The sequence below is a fragment of the Protopterus annectens genome, chromosome 15.part0 (genome assembly GCF_019279795.1).
Source record: "Protopterus annectens isolate FY-2018-M chromosome 15.part0, PAN1.0, whole genome shotgun sequence".
NCBI lineage: Eukaryota > Metazoa > Chordata > Ceratodontiformes > Protopteridae > Protopterus > Protopterus annectens.
The window spans coordinates 257137589-257160980 of NC_056749.1; the positions used below are offsets into that span (position 1 = coordinate 257137589).

At 39.9% G+C, this 23392-nt stretch overlaps 1 protein-coding gene across 1 annotated transcript in view; it reads right to left on the reverse strand.

The window, feature by feature from the left end:
* ATRX (ATRX chromatin remodeler) overlaps positions 1–23392 on the reverse strand; it is a 3779564-nt gene that overhangs the window by 2178773 nt on the left and 1577399 nt on the right. Inside the window, exon 9 of the mRNA XM_044057254.1 lies at positions 5216–5288. Coding sequence (XP_043913189.1) covers positions 5216–5288 — 73 coding nt within the window. The remainder of the gene's footprint in view (positions 1–5215; positions 5289–23392) is intronic.

Below are 23392 nucleotides of genomic sequence, written 5' to 3' on the forward strand. Positions count from 1 at the left end.
TAAGCATGTGGAACTGGCAATTTTAAGCCCTTACTGCTAAAGTTGCAGAAGTGTAAACTTTCTTCCCCCGTCTAATGCTCTAGAATCCCTGTCAGAGGGAACTGGATTTTTAGCAGTGGAAGCCTTTACCCCTTTGGGACCCTGGGAAATAGTTTCTGGGTCAGCAGCAGGGTTTTTATAAAGAAATTTGTGAGAGTCAGGGACTCTATAGCACCTACCTGGCTTGACAGATGCTGGGAGCAAAGAATCAGGGGTTAAACTGGATTCAGAGAACACATCATCCACAGTATCTAACACAGGCGGAATAGCAAGGGGCCTGTGCCGAGGCAATAAAAGAAAATCTCTGAGCCTTTTCTTGGATTCTAAATAATCCTGGCTCTCCCAATAGAAATGCTCCCTCATGGTATGTAAAGTTTCCCCAAAGGAGTAATCCTCAGGAGGAGAGGCTGAAGGGATTGATTCTTCAGCATCAGAGTCCTCATGGGGGGATAAAGAGTATCTCTGGTCTAAAGAGGAATCAGAAGAAATGGAAACCTGGTCAGAGGAATCATAGTCTGTATCCTGCCTAGGTCTTTTATCAGGAGGGGGATGGGAACCCCTGATCAGGGTAATTAGGTCTTAGGCCATTTTGAGCATCTGCTTTTTAGGCATGGAGGCCTGTCCAGGTGAATGCTGTACTTGTTTCTTTGTCTTTAAAGGAGTTTTAGACTTGGCTGTTGTTTTGTTGGTAAGCTGTGAAGGTCTGAAAACACCCTCAGAAGCCGATGCCTGCTCGGCGGCTCTGGACCCATCTGAGTGGTTAATTTATCAAGGCCCAATACCTTGAGTTTCCAGAGGCCTAGAAATCTCCACGTGGGAGTCAGAGGCCGCTTGTGGCTCTGAGGTAGTGGATGTCAGGGGCTGCGAAAGCGCCTCACTGAGAACCGGCGACTGGCCTAGAAGAGGCTTTGTCGGTTTTGGACCTCGGATGCCTGTCCTTATCTTTGTCTTTGCGTTTTTTGTGTATTCTGGTCGTCGGTTGTTCCGACAGCATGGTGTAACTGAACCTTCGGCCAAAATAATGGCGAGCAAAATCAAACAGACGTTTAATAGTGCGCTTGTTAAATCTAGCATAAAACCGACAACTGGTGACGTCGTGGTCTGGGCCTAGGCTTGGAATACAGTAAGAATGAAAATCCTTATGAGGTATTTGCTTCCCACAAGAAATGCAATTATTAAATTGGTCTGAGGCAAGAAAAAGTTTCCCCAAAGGGGTACTTAGCTTTACTAAAGACTTCGGTTCTGAAATTCGAAAATCTCATGAGTCTGCCGACCGGCACTTGCAAACTGCTTTTGCTACGGGCACCGCAAGGCAAGAAAGACTGAAGAAAATGGCGTCAGCTGCATCTTATATATCCCTGGCACTCTGACATCAGGGAAGAAGTGACAGCAACCGACACCGGACCAAGACTTTGGAACTGTGGCCGACTGCGGGACCGCCTGACGGCAGGATAACCCAAGTGTAATGACTACAGCAGTGAAACACGAACATCTACTTTTCTGAAGTACAGGCCAACAAAGAAGGTCTTTGGCTAACAAAGTTTGTAGACGACTGCAAACTAGGAGCCATAATCAAAATTCCTAACGATGTGAACATCCTACAAAAGGGCCTCTCTGAGACAGATGCCCGGTGTGAAAGCCATGGCCTCAAGCTCAATGCCAAAAAGTGCACTGTCATCCCTTTTGGTAAAAACTCTGTACCCATGAACTACCACATAGGCGGTAGTCTACTTAACACCAAAAGTGTGATAAGAGACCTTGGGACACAGGTGGACAGTGTCTCTCCTTTGATAATCACATCGCCACAGTAGTCAAGAAATCCTTCTGCGTGGCACACCTCATCACAAAAAGTTTTTCATCACTCATTAGACCCATTATAGAGAACAATGCCCCTTTTGGTATGTACCTCACAAGACATCTACAACTGGAAAGGCCACAGAAATACCTCACAAAGAGGATTACCGGCCTCAACCAGAAGCCCTATGCAGACAGTCTCAAAAAACTCCAGCTTTACTCTGTTGCATATCACCTTCTCAGAGGCAATCTCTGCCCAACACACAAAGCTATGTCAAACCCAGAGCTGTTGGACATGCTCCACGTTAAGAAATCCCAATCCCTCCGAGCTACACGTCCTAGGGACCTAAACCTTGTCACCACAATAAACAGAATATGCTGGAGGGATACATTCATGTCCCAAAGACTTCCCATACTCTGGAACAAACTACTTATCTATATCAAACAAAGCTCCTCATTAGCACTCTTCAAGAAAAATCTTGATGATTGGATGGGAGATAGGAAATTCATCCCGGGGATCAATTCTGTGACTCTGCTTGACAGGGGCACAGGAAAATTATTTTCTTGGGTGGCAAAAGCCAGGGTACCGTTTGGCTAAGCGTATATAGGCCCTAGGGCCAATAGCCTAGTACCTACATATGAACCTATAAATAGAACTTATCTTAACAGCAAAGGAACAGCATCAATATGACAGCTGATCCTCTAAATCCTTACAGGAGAGTATTCTTTGGTAACAAAAAGGCTCTGAACTTGTCAGTCAGCTCAAGCTACCTGACAGTTTGGGAGCATGGAAGGTGCCCTGAAGCTTTACAAGCTGGGCAGCTGTTAAATCCTTGGCAAAATATAACCCATTACTGCAGCAGTGATCAATATGAAGAGTATCACAAGCTCCTTTCTGTGAGGATGGACTACCAACATGCACAAGATTGCAAGCCAGTCTCAGCGCTTGCAAAAAATATAACCTGCTGCATGATGATCCTGAAGCAAAGTCACTAAAAGAAAACTATATCGCCTATATGAGAAATGATGAGACTACTGCTGCACTGCAAAACAACTGTGAAGAAAGGTCAACATTGCATATTTACACTGCTAGAAGAATGCTGGTGGAAAACACTAGGAACACCCACTAAAAAATGCAAATAATGTGCCAAGGAATACTTGGACCTCACAATAGGGGCTCTAATGATATAACCAATAAGTATGTAATTCTGAAGAACATCAACTTTATGAGAAAAAGTATTTTAAAACATGAGATCATACTGAAGGTGAAGCATCCAAACTAAAGTGACCTGCAACACATTAACCTACGCATTTTCAACATGCTTCAACACTCCACACCATAGCAGCAGAATGTTTAAGCAGAACACAAAGTGAACTAATCTCTTCTACAAGTCAGCTTTCAGAAAGATAAAGATGCGCATTTGTTTATAAACCTTTTATTAGTTGTAAACTCAAAATAAGTAATACTCCATATATTAGCGAGGTGCAATTATATATAAAACGGGCCAGTGAAAACAAACCCAGCAATTTTATACAAAATTGCTATGGCAAGCTTGTCATACCATAAAATATAACCTGAACATTCGTGTTAACACATTCAGTGTAACCCAAGAAAATATTTCATAAAAATAATTTATTGCATAATATGTGCAAGGAAGTTACCAGCACAAGGTTTACAAACCAAATATTTACTAAATAAAATGAAAATATTGCAGACGAATCAAACGGTACCATAACAGAGTAACAGAATAATACAAAAATATCACATTACTTTTAAAGCACACAGCACTGTCTGTTGCATTATGACCCAATATGCACATACTTATAAACTGCAATGTTCTTGTACTAACCTTTAGCAATCAAATTTAATTTCTCTTTCAATGTGTAAAGCATACTTCAAGTAAGACATTTAGGGCAAAAGTGGCTAGAATGGGTCAAAAGACCAACAAGACAAGAAAAATTCAGTTGAGTAAGGTTGCTAAGTCCATTTACTTGCCAGCCATATCCATCTCTCATATATTAAAGCCACTGTTGATTAGAAACAAGAAAGGATTAAAGAAACCCGATTTTGTGCTCCAAAATCTAACAAAATACCTTGACCTGGACTGCAGCAACTGAATGTTATCACAAGCAAACAGGATCATCACAAACACTGCCAAACTCAACAGGTTTTACAGATTACTGCTGAGATAAAATTAAGGGGACCACAAACATCTTACGTTTCAAGATGCAAAGTAACCTGGGCTGATTCAATCAAAAATTCTGCACATCTGTAAAACCACTCCAGTTAAGAGGTTTAAAAACATAGTGCAATAACTTAGGCACGTAGTGAACTAGTGATTAAAATTAAGTGCAAATTTTAATTGCTTCCTTGCAATATACAACTACTACTTAAAATTTAAGATTTTGTTTAAAAATTAGAATTTTAAAGAGCTTAGGGATTTTCCCAAAGAAAAGCACTGAATGAACTGAGGAAATGATGTACAATATGCACTTTGATATCAAAAACTAATCACTTTAGTAAAAGGCTCCAAATTTTGTCAATACTGTCAAGATGACTAGTAGACAAAACAGTAAACTGAAGCCTGGCTGTAGCTTTGGTCTGCTATAATCCTACCTATCAAATTGAACTACATATTCCTCATTTCTTTTCATAAGTATACTTGAAAATTAAACTGCTACAGAAAAAAAAGAAACTAATATGTTTCTGCAGAATTTTAAAGGTGGAAATAAAACATGGCTTCAAAGTCTAAAATCTTGAGTAAAAAGTATAAAAATAGATGGAAGCATGCTGATACACAAAGGTTCTTCTAACCTACTTGACATGCAAGTCACAGTAAACATTTTGAAATGAATTACTGGAACTTGTCAAAAACACTGTCCTTTCAGCTGTAACTTGCTTCTCTTAAAAAGTGTATTGCTTTACCACAGTAAGCCCTACTGGAAGAATGAAGTCAATCTGGTAAGTTTTACAAACTGCAAATAAAATGTGTCAACTCTTAGTTAACGTTTCATTTGTCACTGCAGGTGCTTACACCCAAGCCCCCCATCCTCCAAAGAATGTTTAGGAAAATAACCACAATGTAAAGACCACAATCACATGTTTAAAGGGAACATAAAACTGACAGTGCTGCAGTGCATTTATAACACACCCTATGCAAGGTGTGTTTACAGTTCAAAAAGTTATTTTCTCTTTGCATTTCTGGATTTTAGCAGGTGACTGCTGGCCGCTTGTTCAATCTTGCGGGCAGCCTTTGAGGGAGTCTTTACATAGCAGGATGTCCTGGTTTTCAGAACCTCCTTGTTGTTCCGTTGCTTTGTCTTTGGCCCACGCTTAGGGTGTGTTATAATCTTTTTAAAGTCCTTACGGATGGAATCATACCTATTCTCAGGGTCGTCGTCATCCTCAATCGCATTCATGGAATCATTCTCCGGATTTTTCTCCGCTTCATCTCCTAAAGGGGAAAAATGTTTCACACTGTACTTTAGATAATTACAGCAACCACTAAACTACAGAAACAGGTCTGTTATGAACAGATTATGTCAAATTTACACTGAAGCAAAGTTGAGTCACATTACACTAAAGCAAAGTTAACCTCCCATGTAACTTTACAAAAAAAAAAAATGTAGCCAATATTAAACAGATAAGGATCATATTAAATCCACTAAAACCATGGGATTTATGGACTTCCTCCCTCAAGGGTATGCCTTAGCACCACACACAGTAGTAGCATGCAATACAGAAAGACATGAATGCTTTGCTTTAATATTCCGCAATGCTGACTTTCAGAATGAAAAGTGATTTTACATGGTATAAAGTTGTTAAAGGATCCGCATCCTACCAAGCTTGTGTTAAACAGGCACTGCAACCATAAGGTTCAATAATCACAAGATATTACAAGTCAAGCAAGAGAACTACTTTCTGCAATTTAACCTGAATGAAACAGAAAATGCCTCAAGTACCAACTATAAAAAGTAAACACTAACAGCAAAAATTCCTTTCATCATTCTGAGGATACATAAGCATGTGAGAAATTATGCCTTGCGGGATAATAGTGTAAACCTGGGTAATGTCAAATTCTGTGAATATGCACAATATACAAGAAAAAAGCAAATATGAATATCAATGCTAAACTATTTTATACTTCTGTGGTCCCTTAAATGAATTTTCAAATTAAAAAAAAACTTCAGTGTTTTATAACACATATTTTACAAATGTTATGTTCCAATCAGATTGGCAAGTAAGGAACTGTACAATGTGTGCATGCATACATTTACGTTTGGCAAAATGTTTCAGTATAAGTTATGGATAACATGCTCTATAAATGACGAGCAGCGCAGCAGCGCAAAAACAAACCAACTAATCATTATTTCACATTAACAGCATTCTTGGTGTACTTCAAATGAGCTACCACAATGTTTTATCATTAAGTAAACACTTCACACGTCTGCACAAAATCAACGGATAAAATCTGACTTTAGAACTGTTAACTTACTTTTCCAAAGAGGACACCCTTGTCTAACCTTGTTTGTGCTTACCCTAACCCTACCCTCTCAAATCCCAAACACCACAAAGAGGTACTAAATACCCATTCATTATCAGTACCACTGAATATATATATATATATATATATATATATATATATATATATATATATATATATATATATATATATATAATGTTTAACCAATCAGAAAAGAAAACTCTTTCATTTTTTTGATGAAAGGTTTTTTTAAAGATTAAATTTGTGTCAGCAATTTGTGCATGTGATCATTAATAATCCTAACACATACATTATAAAATGCGAGTGTGATGTGTGTGTGTAACAGGCACATGCATAGGCAAAATGATAAGAGTCAGTTAATCTTTTTTTGGAGGGAATGGAGTGCAAAAAGAATTAATTGCAGAGACATAACAGGGAGGTCAGGCTTGAACAACAGAATTGACAGTCAGAGACCTTAAAACTAAGCCTTTATGCTTAAAGCCACAAGAGGAGGAAACAAAAGTATATACTTATGATGATACATTTGTGATGTCTCATTTTCATCTGGTTCAACGTTTGTTAAATCCAATAGGATCTACATGTACGGATATGTATATGTAATTGTATAAAAAACTCCAACTGTTATGTCTTGCGTATCTGTTTATGTGGAGCCTTTCTCCCCAGGCCTCCGGTGAAAATGGACCTGAATCCAGTAGGACTTTCCCGGTTAACAAATGTAAAATAAATAAATCTAACTTCGGCGCTTCCTTCCAGAGCTTTACATCTGAGACACGGACTCCTCCCTAACCCACAATCTCATCCTCCTGCCTAAAATACCTTAGATCAAGTTTGTGGACTGCTTCTAACCACAGAGAAAAATATATTGATAAGAATACACACTCCTATGGAAAAACTACCAAGCTTGGCATACTTAAGTTAATGTCCAAAATAAATGCGGCAGCGGCAAAGGTACACCACTAAGAAAAATGAAGCCACAATGCCTCTAAATATACCACTTTCAAAAAGCAATACAGCACCCGGCGAATAAAATAAAGACACTTTATTCCAATGGTTAACCGCTTTCGTTCAAACCCAAACTTCATCAGAACTGATTTTAATTCATTTTAAACTCTCTTTATATAGCATACCGTCCAATGACAAAAATCAATTAAGTGGTTAATTAGGTAATACCACTTAAACTATTATCAAAAGACAGGGCACTGAATAAGAGAATAATTTAATCAAATACAATTAAAATCAACAATCCACATTAAAAACATGAAACTTAACTGACCATGACTGGACAATATATAACAGCACCCACTGAAAATTGTAACTAAACAAGTTGATCTAGCGAAGCGGCAAACGAGATCTGGGGAGTTAGCGCATGGTATTGTGGGATATAGTGCTGCCTCAAGCCGGTAAAAAATAGCTCTCGAGCTATAGTACAGGCCGAGTCGGAGCCGAGGATCGGCTCCGAACCCACCCAGCAAGAATGAAGGCCAGAATGACAACTTAACATTACCACTTAAACTATTATCAAAAGACAGGGCACTGAATAAGAGAATAATTTAATCAAATACAATTAAAATCAACAATCCATGTTAAAAACATGAAACATAACTGACCATGACTGGACAATATATAACAGCACCCACTGAAAATTGTAACTAAACAAGTTGATCTAAAATTTTCCCAATCTTAAACCTTAGGTCAGTGTCTATGGAAATTATCTCATTCAGACCGGGGGGAGTCTAATGGCTTGTCTTGGAACAGGATAATAAAAATCCAAGGAGGGGGGCACTCGGAGGATCTACTCGAGTATCGTGAACTTTATTGGCAATTTAGGCCAGGGATTCCTCAGCAGAACACTCTTTCTACTCAGAGGAATCCTGTTCCCTAGTTCTCTTGGGGGGGGGGGGGCTGACCAAAGTGGGAGCTGGGACGGATACCACCACGATGCTTCAAAGCCATAAGAGCACTGAACAAGCCCTGTGTAAAATTCTGCCCTTCAATTTGAGGGTCCTTAGGGGCAGGAGAGATGTTTTGTCTTTTGCTACTTTAAGGGGACGTTCGCCTTACAAAACTTAGAAGACTCCAAAGTTGGCCTCCACTCAATTACTGTAGTCAGGACTTCCTCCCTCACCAGTATCTGAGGACCGCTCTTAGGCGCTTTAGTGAATTAGCCACCATTCGGTCCCCAAACATCCAAAGCAGACGCCTGCAAGGTCTCAGAGAACATGCGAAAAGCCGGATCCTTGCCGGCCTCTGAACTCATAGTGGAAAGAAGAATCCAACAGAAGAACAAGACGATCCTCTGGGCTTTCACGAGCCTCAATAGAGATGTTTAGCAGAGGCAGCACAGCCGAAAAATCTGATCAGACTTTTTTAGCCTTCTTTGAAGACTGCTGACCCTCAGATCGGGAAATAGCCTCCACAGTGCCTTTCTCTATTTTATTTATTTATTTTTATTTTACATTTGTTGACCGGGATAGTCCGACTGGATGCATGTCCATTTTCAGCGGAGGCCCGGGGAGAAAAGCTCCAAGGGTAAGCAGATACAGCATTACATAATACCAGCATTACATATTACAAACAGATTATTTACAGAGATTACATAAGTAAGCAAGTTAAACAAGTTCCACAGGTTAAAGTTAGTCCTGAGCACAAGTCAGGATTAAATTAAATTACACAGTAAACTGGTTAACAGATTTTTACACATTCGAGTTAGCCAGGCTTGATACATTGACATAGCCAGTTAAGTGACAAATGTTGTTTGAGTCTAGTTTTAAATTGACCTAAGGTGGAAAGTAAGGTAATATCAGCTGGAAGTGAGTTCCAGGATCTACTTACAGAGTTTGCAAAGAGAGAATCACCGGCTGTGTTATTAATTTTGCTAGTCTGAATTAGTAGTTTGTTAGAGGATCGAAGCGGTCTAGGATTGTTATAGGGGTGATAATATTTTTAAGTGCAGGAGTATTGTCCGGATTATAGAGGATTTTATAGGCCATAATCAGTTGGTTATACTGGATTAGGCTAGGCAGTTCAAGCCAACCAAGCTGATTTAGATTGATGCAATGATGTGTCCTAAAAGGCAGCCCAGTGGCAAACCTGGCAATGTGGTTGTAGCAAATTGAGAGTTTGTTAAGGACAGTCTTGTTCAAATTCGAGAGTAGAGGGGATGCATACAGAAGGGTTGAAAGAAGGTGAGAGTGACCTATGGCAATTTTAGCTGGAGGGGTTAGGAAGGCTTTTATTCTGTAAAGTAACCCTAGTTTTTTATTGATGGTTTTGATAGTTTGGTTAACATGCAGGTCAAATTTGAGATTATTGTCTACGATGACACCTAACAGTTTTGTAGATGGGTCAGGGGAGATTATTGTGCCATCATTTGATTTTATGGTAAAGGTGAAAGCGGTAGACCTACGTATTGGTGAAAATAACAGCATTTTAGTTTTTTGGGGATTTAGGATCAGACGATGTTCAGAAAGACAGTTTTCTATTGTATTAAAGGTGGTCTGGGTAGCTGACCATAACTCTACTGGAGATGTGGCTGAGCAAATCAGAGTAGAGTCATCAGCATACTGGATACAGCTGACTTTTGGGATGACAGTATAAAGGTCGTTAATGAAGATGGAGAACAGCAAGGGCCCTAGTATAGAGCCTTGTGGTACTCCGAGGGTGTTAGGTAGAAGGTTAGAGAGTTTGTTCTGCCAGAGGACAGCCTGCTGTCGACCATTCAGGTAGGATTGAAACCATTGGAGGGCTCCAGTATCTAGACAGAATGTTTGCAGGGTGTGGATTAAAAGTTGGTGATCAACCATATTGAATGCCGTGGAAAGATCCAAAAAGAGGGCTGAGGATATATAATTATTGTTGCGATTATGGTTTATGGTGTTAGTAAAGGCTAGGAGGGCTGAAGTAGTGCTGTGATGAGGACGGAAGCCATGCTGTGTGTCTGCCATAAGGCGATTTTGGATTAGGTGGTGCATGAATTGTCTATGAATACATTTTTCCATAATCTTTGCAAGTGGAGAGAGTATAGCTATTGGCCTATAATTGGAGAATTCAGTAGAGCTGCCTCCTTTGTGAAGTGGGATTACACAGGATATTTTCCAGATGGTGGGAATTTTAGCTTCTACTATGGTTCGATTGATTAGTATTGAGACAGGGTAAGCAATAGCATCAGCTGATTTTTGTAGGTACTCGGCAGGGAGTTGATCAGCAGAAAGTGTAGTGGGTTTTAATTTTTTGATCAAGGTACGGATAAGTGAAGTGGCGACTGGTTGGAGGGTGAACGCAAGTAGGTTTCTAGGGGTGCTACTTTCAGGACCAGGGGAGCTAGGAGGTAGTTGGCTAGGTAGGGCTTGAATTGTCTCAGTAAAGAATTGGTTAAAACTATCAGAAACATCTCCAGGGGTTTTATCAATAGTAGCAGCAGGGATTGGGGTTGAAGTTTGTCCAGGATGTAGTAGATTATTTAAACCTGCCCAAAACTTCTGAGGGTTATTTTGATTTACTGTCTGTAAATTACAGTAGTATTGTTTTTTGTCTTGTAAAATTGATTTTTTGGTTTCATTCCTGGATTGCCTGTATTTAATGTGATCTTGAGGGTCTTTAGAAGAATGCCATAAAGCCCATGCTTTGTTTCCAAGGGTAATTTTGAGTTTAGACTCTATAGAAAGCCATGGTGCAGTTTTTGCCTTGGTTCTCTTTGAACGAACAGGTGCATGCAAATGAAGGATCCCAAGGAATTTGTTGTTAAAGTATGCTACTGCTTCCTCTAAGGGGAGGTGTTTTAGAATAGACCAATTACATGAGTTTAGTTCTTGTTGGAATTTGGCAGGGTCAAAGTTTTTATTGTTTCTAACCTGAGTAAGGGTTGTTGGGAATTAATGGTTTATTGCTTAATTACATATGTGAGAAGGTGATCGCTTACGCCATTAAGGAGGGTACCAGAGGTGTACAGTTGGGGGTGACTGTTTATGAGTACCCAGTCAAGTATACTTTCTTTTTGGTTGGGTTTACCTATCCTGGTAGGGGTGGATATGATTTGTGTAAATGCATGCAGGTTAATATGGGTGGTTGAGGATTCTAAGGAACAGGTGCCCCAGTCTAAGTAGTAGGGTTTCTTGGGGGAAGTGACATGATAACCAGTGCAGGATATCTTCAAATGTAGATATATTGTTACCTGGGGGAATGTACATACAGATGATATTAATGCATTTATTTTTATTAAGTTGCAATTTGGTGGCAAGAATCTCAGAGTTATTAATCTGAGGAGGTTGTATTACATCTATGTTGACATTCAACTCAGATTTATAGAGTACAGCTACCCCACCCCCCCTTCCTCGAAGCACGATCCAGCCTGTGTTTGTTGTACCCAGGTGGCAACACTTCATTTTCTTTAGTGTTGGGTTTTAACCATGTTTCAGATAAACAGAGAATCTCAGGGGAGTGGACATCCAGAAGTGCATGCAATTCATGTACCTTGTTATTAATGCTTCTAATATTGAGATGACAGACTAGGAGAGAGTTAGTTGGCCTATAAATTGTAGGTTTGTAGCTTAGATTACAAGTAGATGGGGTATGTGTATCTGAAGTGAGTGGGCCAGGGTTGGAGTGAATATCACCACCAAGTATTAGGTTGAGTCTATACTTGGTGATGAACTTCAGGAATTTGTTTATTAGTTTGTGGTAGTGTTTGGATCTAGAGCTAATGTGCCTGGGGTTGAGATGTTGATAGACTGAACAAGATGTTGGATATGATCTGGTACTGTAAGTATGGTTGAAGGTGGAAGGATTTACAGCTGGGGTGATAGTATGGCCTTTTTGGGACCTGAAATCCCGTAAGGTAAGGAGGTATGGTGTGAACAAACCTAAAAGCTTTAGATGCTGGTTCTCAAGATAGATGGATAGGGATGAAAGAAGCAGTGTCTTTGGAACAAAAGCCTAACAAATAGTACAAGGCATATGGGTGCGAGAAGCACCTAAACAAAACAAGCACTACTCATGACTGTCTTTATGGAGAATCTGTGTCTCACACTGTCATTTAACCTTTCTGAATGACATGAACCCCACAAGAAAAAGATGAGCATAAAAACCCCAACGAAGCACTTACCTGAAAATGGCTTTGTAAGACAGCAAATGACTCAAGTGATCAGACTAAATCTAAAACAGGCATTTAGACTGGCGGCAGAGAAGTTTTGAAGCTGATATATCAACTTTATGCCCTACAGGGGAGCATGTGTGTGAAGCACTGCACAGCATTAACAACCTAAAGGCTTTGGTATATTGGCCAGATGTTGGGCCACCCTTGGCAGGGGGTCCCTCATGCTAGGGATATTGCAACAGTGAAATGGAAGGGCATTTGCATTTACTGCATTTGTCTGCATTAAATTTCTGGGCCATGAATTCTTTCTGTGAAGCTATCTAGCACAATTGACTGCGACAGTCAGTCAAGCAGGCTCTGTGACAGAGAAACAAAGCCGCAACCATTACCCAAATGACTGGTTCAGTTAAGGAAGGTGATGGAACAGCTAGTATGCGGATAGAGGGGAATGACAAGGCAAAGCCTCCTGCCCACCTCTTGGAGGGTGGTTGGGTCATGAATTCTGCTGCATACACTCCACATACAATACAAGGTGGAGATCACCGAGACATGGTCACTTTTAAGAAGGGTGGGATTATGGGGATAGTATTACTTACGGGAGCAGGTAAACTCATTCACCTGAATAACCCACTACCTGCATAACCCATGGGACCTTTCAGTTTTGTACAGTACAATAAGGATTAAAAGCAAAACCCTCATCTGAGGTCCACCAGGATAATACCATGTCACAGACATGCTCTACGTACTCATAATGGGAAAAAAATGATGACAGTAGTCATGATGGTCTGCTTGACAGTGATGTGGCATGGCGATGGGGGGACACACACTGTGTCTTCCCAGTCATTCTGTATCTTTGGGTACAAACTTTTTAAAGGACTCTATCCTTTGTTCAAATGTTAAAAGCAATACCTCACTGACTAGCTAGTTGACCTGTTACTCAGTACCCTGCAAAGAGAAGGTACTTAGCCTTCACGGAGGAACTAACTGGTTCTCAAATGCACAGCACTAAAATAAAATTACTAGAGAAAAAAAATGACAAGATGACCCATGCCCCTGGTTCATAACAGCATTATGTTAAACATGTCAAACAGCCACTAACTTCAGCAAGTATAAGCTTGTCTCAGGACACAATACTAAATACAGCACACTGACAAATGTAACTAAAGCAAACAGAAATCCAATTAGAAGCAATGTATTTTCCTACAGGAACTCCTAACTTCCTGGGAGCAAGATACAGCAAAAAGTTAATCCAATTTCCTAAAATGTTAGGCTGAAAGATTCTAAAGAATAAAATTACAAAATATTTTAAACCAAGTCTTCCAGCTCATCAGACATAACCTTACAAAAAAAGGTACAAAAGGCTGTTTTGTCTTTATAAGAGAGAGTCCAAGGCTTAGACACTATTGGAAGCAAACTCTCAGTCAAGTGAAAAACAGAACACACAGGCTTTTACTGAAGCTCTGTCATTCCTTCCAAAACAAAGTTTAAAGCTTAAGATGGAACATCTCCATTCTTGGAATTAACTACTTTAATAATTTGAGCATCCTCCTGTGGAAGAAGTCAGCAGCAGCAAGACATCCCCTCCCCACAGACACCTTTAGGTTCTGCGTTGGCCTCTGTCTTAGAAGGGAGAGAAGTCCAAGGGCTACAGGAAATAGTAGACCCAGTGATGAATGATGGAAATGGCTAAGTTGTAATAAAAGAATCAGTTGGCAGACTAAAAATTCCCTGCAGACTACTATGAAAGAAGCATAAGAGGAACCAATAAATCAAAACAAATATTGTAATAGATACTCAAGGTGGGCTTCCACAAAATCAAAATGCTACTTCAATATAAGATTACCTTAAGCTATAATTCAAAGTGGAAACTGATTATTAAACAAGGGGAATCTCAAGCATCAAGGAGAAACTGGGATTTTGGATGCAGATACCAAAGGACAAGAACAATAACCATACAGATTACATTCATAAAGTTGAAGTAAATATTCTAAGAACTAAGCAAATAAGGGGATGGAGAAAGGATAGTCTGGTGATAGAGATGACTGCAGTTAGGGATACAGATAACAGGTAAGACGGGAAGAGGGGAATGGAATTTACTGACAAAAATTGGCAAAGGAATCAAGGTACTGGCAGAAAATACTTAGAGAGGGAAAGGTAACAGAAGGGATGAGGCAAAGAATTTATTTGGACTGCAGGCTAGCGACTGCCTTCCCTATCAAGGATTGATATTAGAATATAAGCAAACAGAAAGAAACAAGTTATGTACTCACCATAACGTTCGATGTATGTACTCCATCTCGCCTTACATTCTTAACCGTGGGTTCCTCGGCCATACTCTAGCTCGAAGTCTTCAACTGGCTTGTGGCTAAGAGGTATCCCATCACGCAACAGGTCTATTCTCCCCAGATCTTGTTTGCTGCAAGCTCACACACGTACACACTGAGAACAACCACCCCAACAGAAAGGGCTACCGAAACCTACAGACAATACCTCCAGGTCCTCCAGGAGGGGGAAGGAGGGAGGGTTAGTATGAATGCAAGGCGAGATGGACTACATACAAGGAGATATTACAGAACATTTGAAATTTTATTGGACATATGGATAATAAGACAGTCCAGCTGGATTAAATATAATAAGGATAATGGAGCCAAGTGGATTTGAATTTTTTTTTAGTAGATAAAGAATTGGATATTAAACAGAATAATATAAAGGTTGAGATACAAAGGAACCAGAACATACAAAATAGTATTAGATTAATAAAGGATTAGTGTTGGCTAGCAAAACAATATAATAGAGTATGTTAAGAATTGTATTTTTTTTTTTTTTTAGTTAGATAAAATCCAGTGGGAGACAGAAAGATATATTTTGTGAAGAAAGATTAAAAACTGTCAGAGTTAGTGCCATGACAAAAAGGAGGATGCAGACAGTAGAGTCGGGATTTACATTGTGTTTACTCAGATTGAGAGGAAATGTTTGAGGTTGCAGAGTTCAGAGTTTTTAGAATTTTTTAAAGGAATTTCCAGATGGAATAGGGATTGTAATTCATAGATAGTGGAACAGAAGAAATAAAAGAAAGGCAGTTTATTGCAGAGTTATAGTTGTAGTGAAAGAGTTAAGAGCTTGAGTACTGTCATTATGTGGAAGTTGTTTCAGGCTGATTAGGGTAGTCAAGACGGATTAGAAGTTCGGTGTTTTTATGGATTTGAGGTAGAAGGAAGGGTGCAATTAAAAGTGGTTGAAAATAAGTTTGTTTTTGAATTTATTAGTATGTTGAGGTTGTAGGTGAAGAAGGAAGGAAGCTTTTAATAGGGATCTTTTAAGTTTTGATAAGGTGGTAGGATTGTGATAATTTGTTATAGATGTTCAGATAGGTTAAGGAAGTTTTACAAAAGAAGTTTAGTTGAGATGTGAGTGGAGATAATTATTTTAGTTTCAAAAGTGAATAAGAAAGGATTCTGTATAGGAATCCATGGTTTTGTTAGATGTAGTATTGTGTTAGTTTTTGGGGTTAAGGAGTAGACATAATTGGGAATAGTAAATTAATCAGTTGAGTTTAGTTTTTGAGTCAGACAAGAATATGGTGTTATCAGTTGCAGTAATAAGCAGAATTATAGTGGAAGTAACTTCATATAGGTTGGAAGAGAGTAAGTAGTTTTAAAGGGAAGGGGAGCAGAAGAAGTATGAGTGAAAAGTATGCTCTGGGATGATTGCTGAGGAAACTCTAAGAGTTATTAAGAGAAGTGGCTTAGGGCATTAAAAAGTTGTGGGTATCAAAATCAAAGATAGGAGGAAAGAGAAGAGAGAAGAGGGGAATAGATGATTGGAGATTTAAGATTAAAGATGGAATTATGAAAAGTGGGCCTGTTGATAGACCTGAGAAGAAGATAAAAGAAGAGATAGGGAGGAGAGTTTTTAGAGTTTGTGGGGAGTAGAAGCCTATAGAGGAGATTTTCAAGATGTGAAGAAACCAGGTTAATCTGTGTTGGTGTTGAGCCTAAGTTTTTTATTGCATTGGAGGTGTGATGACTACCATATCAAATGCCTTTGATAGGTCTATGAAGAAGGTGGTGATGGGGCTATTGTTTGCGAGGTTTTGGTTTCAGTCTTTTTGGAAGTATAAATAGAAGTGCTATGATCGTGAGCTGGTGGAGAAGTCTTATTGATTTTTATCCTAAGAAGGCTATTGAGGAGTTTATGGAGTAGTTGTTTATGTATGCATTTTCCATGAGGAATTTATAGGGGATAGAAGTGCTATGGGAGTTATAGTGCTTTCTTTCGTAAGATATATAGTGGTTATAGGAGGTGACATGTGAGCAGTAGGCCTAGGCTGGGAGGTAAATTGAATTGATCTGTTTATAGAGATAGAAGTGTTTGGAGAGGGTTGGTGTATTTATTATTGTAAATGATTGTTAGCGAGGTTGTAAGTTAGTGGTAGGTTATCAGAAGGGGATAAGAGATTGTATGTGAGGTATTGGTTGGAAACCTTTGAAGGAGGAATGGTATTTATGGCGTATAGAGGGTAGCTGAGTTCCATCAGGTTGTAGTGTAATGTTTGTAATTTTGTATAGAATTTGTGAATCTGGATGAGAATTTTTTGGCTGTTAGTTTGGGGATTATTGTATCGTATTTGGTTTTTTATTTTTATTAATAGCTCTCTAATCTTTTGGACTATTGTTATTGATTTTAAATTTTGTTAGCCTTTTGGTATTTATTTCTTGAAAGTACAACATTTTTAGTGGGTAAGTTTAGCTTTGACTGCTTTCTAAGCTCTCTAAGTGTTTTATAAAAACATTTTAATTTTGCTCAGTACCATTGAAATGAAATGTTATTTAGAAGAGGGTAATGAGTTGTTTAAAATTGTTTCACTTGAAAGGAGCAGTTGGTTTTCAGTTGGGTGGGTTCTGGTTGGGAAAGGTTTTGACAAGCAAGTTAAAGTGAGTTGAGGCAATTTCCACCGTTTTAGTGAGTAAGGTGCAGGTCAGGTTAACCAATGATAGGGAAAAGTTTTAAGGTATTAGTGATTGTTTCTAAAGTGGTTTCTTTGAAGTTGTTGGAAGGTTGTTTTGTGGGTGGGGAGTATTGATAAGTTGTTTTTATAAGAAGAGTTGCTTATTTGAGGTCATCGGGAAGGAAGTCTTGCAGTATGAATTGTTGTGTAATATGAGGATCCAAGGACTAGTGTTGTCAATGGAAGTTTGATGAATGGTTCCAGTGAGAGTATTGATAAGTTGGATTATGTTAAAAGAGGTTTATATGTTAGGTAGGGTGAGTTTTGTTACAGGAAGATATATTTATTATGTGTTCACCTGTCATTCAGTGTTAGTTTCAGTTTAGCTTTATTAGAGAGTTGGAGTTATATTTGTTCTTTTATGCAGGATGCGACGCAGGGGGGAGATATGCACAGAGTGATGTTAATGGCTTTTCCTTTAATGGAGGGTCGATTTTAGTTTCATAGGCATGCGCAGAGTTATTCTTTAAGATAGGTCATCCAAGGGAGCTGTCAAATTTTGTATACAGATAACTGGTTACATTAAGACCTATTTTAGACAAAGAGTTTGGCCATGTTATAAGCAAGAGGGGTAATTGGTTTCAGTTAAGAGGTTTGTCCGGATGGTTTAGTTATAATTTGTCAAAAGATTGGATGGTGAAGGGCATGGAGTTGGAGTATAAGTGTTAAGAGTATACTACTTCTTGGGTAGAAGGGGCAGTATAATGTGGTTTGAAGTTTTAGAGGAAGAGAGGGATATTGGTTTGCTAGGGTTTTTTCTTATGATGGTTGTAGTAATGGTGCACTATTTGGATGAAAGGTTTTGGGACTAATCAGTGTTGTTGGAAGAAAGGTAGGTTTGATGAGAGTGGTAGTAGAGTGAGAATCAGATGAAGATGATTAAGGTGTAGAGGATGTGAAGGAGGGGAGAGATGAGGAGAAGCTGTGGATAGACCGGAGATGTGATGGAATAGTAATGAAGAGATGTAGAAGTTAGTACAGGAGGAGTAGTTAGAGGAAGTAGCTGGTGTAGAGTGAGTTGAAGAGGAAGAAGATGAGAGGAGATGTAGAAGAAAAGAAGAGGTGAAGTAAATAAGAAAAGATAAGTAGAGGGATATGAAGAAGTATAGGTAGTGTTGGTATAGTGAAGTAGTGGAATAATGATGAGAGCATAGTGGTGAAGTAAAGGGAGTAATTTATGGTAGGGGTTTGGGTGGGAAGGAATAGAGAAGGGTGGAATCTATGGCAGGGAGGAGGGGGGGGGAGTGGAGAAAGGTAGATCCCTGGGCAGGGAAGGGGAGGGGTTCAGGGGAGGACAGGGAGTGAGCTGGGGTGGAAGAAGGTTACAAGGCAAGGTAGAGTAAATGTAAAAAAAAGAAGTGGAAAGAGAAGAAAGAAGTAGAAATGTCAAATAGGGCTGCAGGTGAATGGAAGCAAGAGGAAGTAGAGAGACAAAGAGTAAGAAGCCTAGAAAGAAAGAGAAGGAAGTGGGGGGAAAAGATAGACAGTGAGTAGGAGGGTTCCAGAGGAAGGAACACAAGAGAAAAGGAAACCACAAGGGATTATTAGTGGTGAAGGACAGGTTAGGATATAAACACACGGAAGGAAAGGAGGAGGATCAGTTGAAAGACAGGGCGGAGGTTAATATATGGTGCTTGTCACAACTTGGCTGGGGTAAGTTAACTGGAAAATAAAAATAGATTGGTTGAAAAGGTTACAGGGTTTAAGGGCTTACACTTAAAGATTACAAGGGATTATACACTCTGGAACAACTAAATTAGGTTTTTAATCCAGTGAGAGAGGATGGGTAGGGGAGGAGATGACCTAAAGTGAACAGGAGGGAGTTGGTCAGGAGGTTTGGATGGGAGACAGGACCCAGACCTAAAGGAGATCAGGAGGGTGAAAACAGATAGTCTAACAGAGAAATACACTAAAAATAGACCTGATTAAAACTCATAAAACAGCATAGTTTCTGATTGAAGTTAATACAGGCAGTAAATATGTTTAAAATACACAGCACTTTGTACATTTAAACTAAGAGATCCAAAATCAGATCATAAAAGTCAGTTCAAAGTTAAGCATAGTAAAAAGCAGGATCCTTCATAAATCCAGCATTTAAGAAATGAGGCAGCACATCTGAGCAATTAGAAGTGGTCTAAAGCAACACCAATACAACATATAGAGTATCTGAAAAGACAACAGGATTTCACTAAAATATACACTAAAACACTAATACAAAAGCAATAAAAGTTAAAGACGGAAAAAGTATCAAAGACAATTAGATTACGCTGGGCTGGGATAACAAAATAAGCTGTGATAAATGCAGCGGATAAAGGGTTAAGTTGATAAGGTGGTTACTCGTTAAAAACAGAGCTGTTGGTGTTATTGTTACGTTCAAGGATATACCTATCCCTATAAAGCATTACGATATTAGAGATTGTATTTATTTTAGAAGCGAGAGATTAGCTATGAGAATTGTTTTGTCTTAGTACACTACTACACCAGTTAAACGATTAAGTTAGTGCGTTAAAATAATTGTGGGTATAAAAGTAAAACAGGCTATTACGAACCATATTATACAATCTAAAAAGAAAAACCGCTAAAAGAAAGTAAAAGAAACTGAACAAAACAACAGCTGCTAGTAGCGATAAACAATCTTCTTCTAGTTTATGAAATTTGAGGCAAAATAGTACGATTAAAAGAGAAGAGGGCAAGAAACAAGCTGCTAACATTGCATATTGAGTATATTTAAATAACACGCTTTATTTTTACGCGCAGGAGCGCACAAATCCTACACAACTAAAATAAGCCACTCAACACAGCAACAACCAAGTTATTTTAAAAAGCATATGTACACGCTTTAATTACAGAGCACCGCTCCTACACTACCACCCACTCTACTTAAACAGCTATTCATTCAACCAGCAGTTTTGAATACAATACCAAACCTTATCTGAGCATCAAAGCTTAGCGCCAGCTAGCGCTGCGCCGCACTGCTCACACATGAAAAACCTTTTAAAACCTTTAGCTGTTAATAAGTTAGTTGCAGCCAGAGACTAAGTCCAAGTAAGGTCTGGGTAAGGCACTAAAGAGGCTGAGATGACGAACTGAGATGATCATACTATACCATCCTTCAAGTAACCTTGATCAGTGAGTAAGAAATGAAAAAGAGATGCCCACATGCTTCGAAACTGAATCAGGCTGTGCTGTGAACCCTGTCTGCCGAGTCCTTAGTCTTCTTTTAGCCAATAGTGTAATAGTACACAGAGATATAACATTAAATGTTAGCATATGTTACATACATCAAACGTTATGGTGAGTACATAACTTCTTGATGTTATGTAGCCCAGGGTTAGCATATGTTACATACATCAAACGTTATGGTGAGTACATAACTTCTTGATGTTATGTAGCCCAATCTCGCCTTCATTCTTACCCATGGGACAGTGTCCCTAGCACCTTGATCTTGGGTGGCTCAGTGAAAAATACTCTTGAGGACCGCGGAACCAAAGGAAGATCTGCCTCTAGAGACCAGATCTAATCTGAAGTGACTAATAAAGGTATGAGGCGAAGCCCATGTTGCTGCAGCACAAATACCATCCATAGACATCCAGCGAGACAAGGTTACCTTAGAAACAGGAACTCCAAGTCTACAGTCTGAAAACGAGACAAACATTTGATCTGATTTCCTGAAATATTTTGTCCTATGTAAATAGAAACGCAATTGTCTATGAACATCTAGCTGATGAAACTTAAATTCTGCCCTGTTGGAGAATTCAGGAAAAAACACAGGGAACTCAATGGATTGGTTGATACTGACAACATAGGCAACCTTTGGAACAAAGGAAGGGTTGGTTCTTAAGGAGACCCTATCTTTGTGAAACACCAAAATAAGGTGGCCTAATCGATAATGCTTGGAGTGGATACCCGCCTAGTTGAAGTTATGGCTACCAAGAACACTGTCTTCCATGACAAAAATTTAATGTTACACATAGCTACAGGCTCAAAGGGAGTTGAGGTGAGCTTCTGTAGTACAGAATTGAGGTCCCATGGCATCACTGGATCAAAGACTGGAGGTCAGAGTAACAATGCCCCTCTCAGAAAAGCCCTACAAAGCCTATGAGCCATAAGTTTGGGCTCATTAGCAACGTGAAAGGTAGAAATCACTGCCAATTGCACTTTAATAGTTGTTGTAGCTGACCCCTGACTGAACAGTTGAGAAAGAAATTCCAATATTGCCAAAATGGGTGCGGTATAATGATCAATATCTCTCTCACAGGCCCAAATAGAAAATCCTCTTCCACTTACTGGAATAAAACTTCCTGGTAGAAGGCTTGTGGGAAGATGACAGAATATGGACCACTTCCGGGAAAAATCATGAAGCCTGACTAAGGACGGAACTGGAGCAGCCAAGCTGTCAACTTGAGGGTCTGGATGGAGGGATGAAACTTGTCCTGACATATGAGTCAGCAGATCTGGAGCTGGGTCCAGAATCCAGGGCTTGTCCATTAGACAGGGTTGAAGGAAGGGAAACCAAATCTGACAAGGCCAGTGTGGGGCAATGAGGATCATTTTGCTTCCCAAAGACTGTGCTTTCTGAATGAACTTTGATATCAGAGGTAATGATGGAAAGGCATAGAGAAGACCGGAGGGCCAATCGTGACCCAGAGCGTCCCTGGGTGTTCTCCCCCTCCAGGGAAATAAGAGTAAAATAGCTGCTGCATTTGGCATTAAAGGAGCTGGCAAATAGATTGCAGCAAGGCTGACCCCATCTGTAGAATATCTCTTCTGCAACATAATTGTTGAGGGACCACTCGTGAGGCATTAGGATAGCTCTGCGCAGCCTGTCAGCAATCATGTTGGACTTCCCCGGTATATGCATTGCAACTAGAGAGTGATGGGAAGACACCGCCCACTACCAAACTCTAAGTGCCTCTCTGCAAAGGGGGTATGATTTGGTTCCTCCCAGTCTGTTCAGGTACCATACCACTGACATGTTGTCTGATTGGATTGCAATTGTCCCTAGAGGGAGAAAGCTCCGAAAAGCTTGTAACGCTAATAGCACTGCTCTCATCTCCAAGACACTGATATGCATATGGGTCTCGTGATCCTGCCAAGTGCCTTGGACAGTCCTGCCAAGATAATGCCCCCCCCATCCGATCTGGAAGGCATCCATGGTCACTGTGGCAAATGGAGGATATGGGACAAAAGGCTTGCCCACGTAGAGATTGCTGACCTGAAGCAACCAGCGTACATCCCGCTTACACGTGTCCGTAATCAGAACAGAATGGGAGAGTGGAAGATGCTGTAGTGACCCACTGGGCGAAAAGCAGCCACTGAAGAACCCTCATGTGTAGTCTGGCAAGGTGAACTAGTATGATCGTGGCAGCCATAGTCCCAACAACTTGAGGACCACGTTTGCCTTGACCTCCCTCAATGGTAGTAAGGTGTATACCTGCTGTTGCAGAGCCTGAATTCTCTCTTCTGGGAAGAAGGCCCTCATGAGCACCATATCTAGTTTGGCACCAATAAAAGTAACACACTGCAAGGGCAACAAAGCAGATTTTTCCCAATTTAGAGCAATTCCTAACCTTTGGCACAGTGTAATGGTGGCGTCCCTGGTCTGCAACAGTAGATGCCTGGTGGTGGCAGAACGTTGCCAGTCTCCCAGATACGGAAACACATGGAATCCCTGACGTCTCAAGTGAGCCGTTACCACTGCCATGCATTTGGTGAACACCCTGGATGCTGTGGTGAGACCAAAGGGCAGAGCGCGAAACTGAAAATAACTGGCTCCCAGACGGAAGTGTAGATGACTTCTCGATGCCCTGTCCATCTTGATATGGTAGTAAGCATCTTTGAGGTCGATGGAGCACATCCACACATCTTTCCCTAACAGAGGGAGTATTGACTTCAAGGTGACCATGTGGAACTTGGACTTTTGTACATGAAGGTTCAATCGGCCGAGATCCAAAA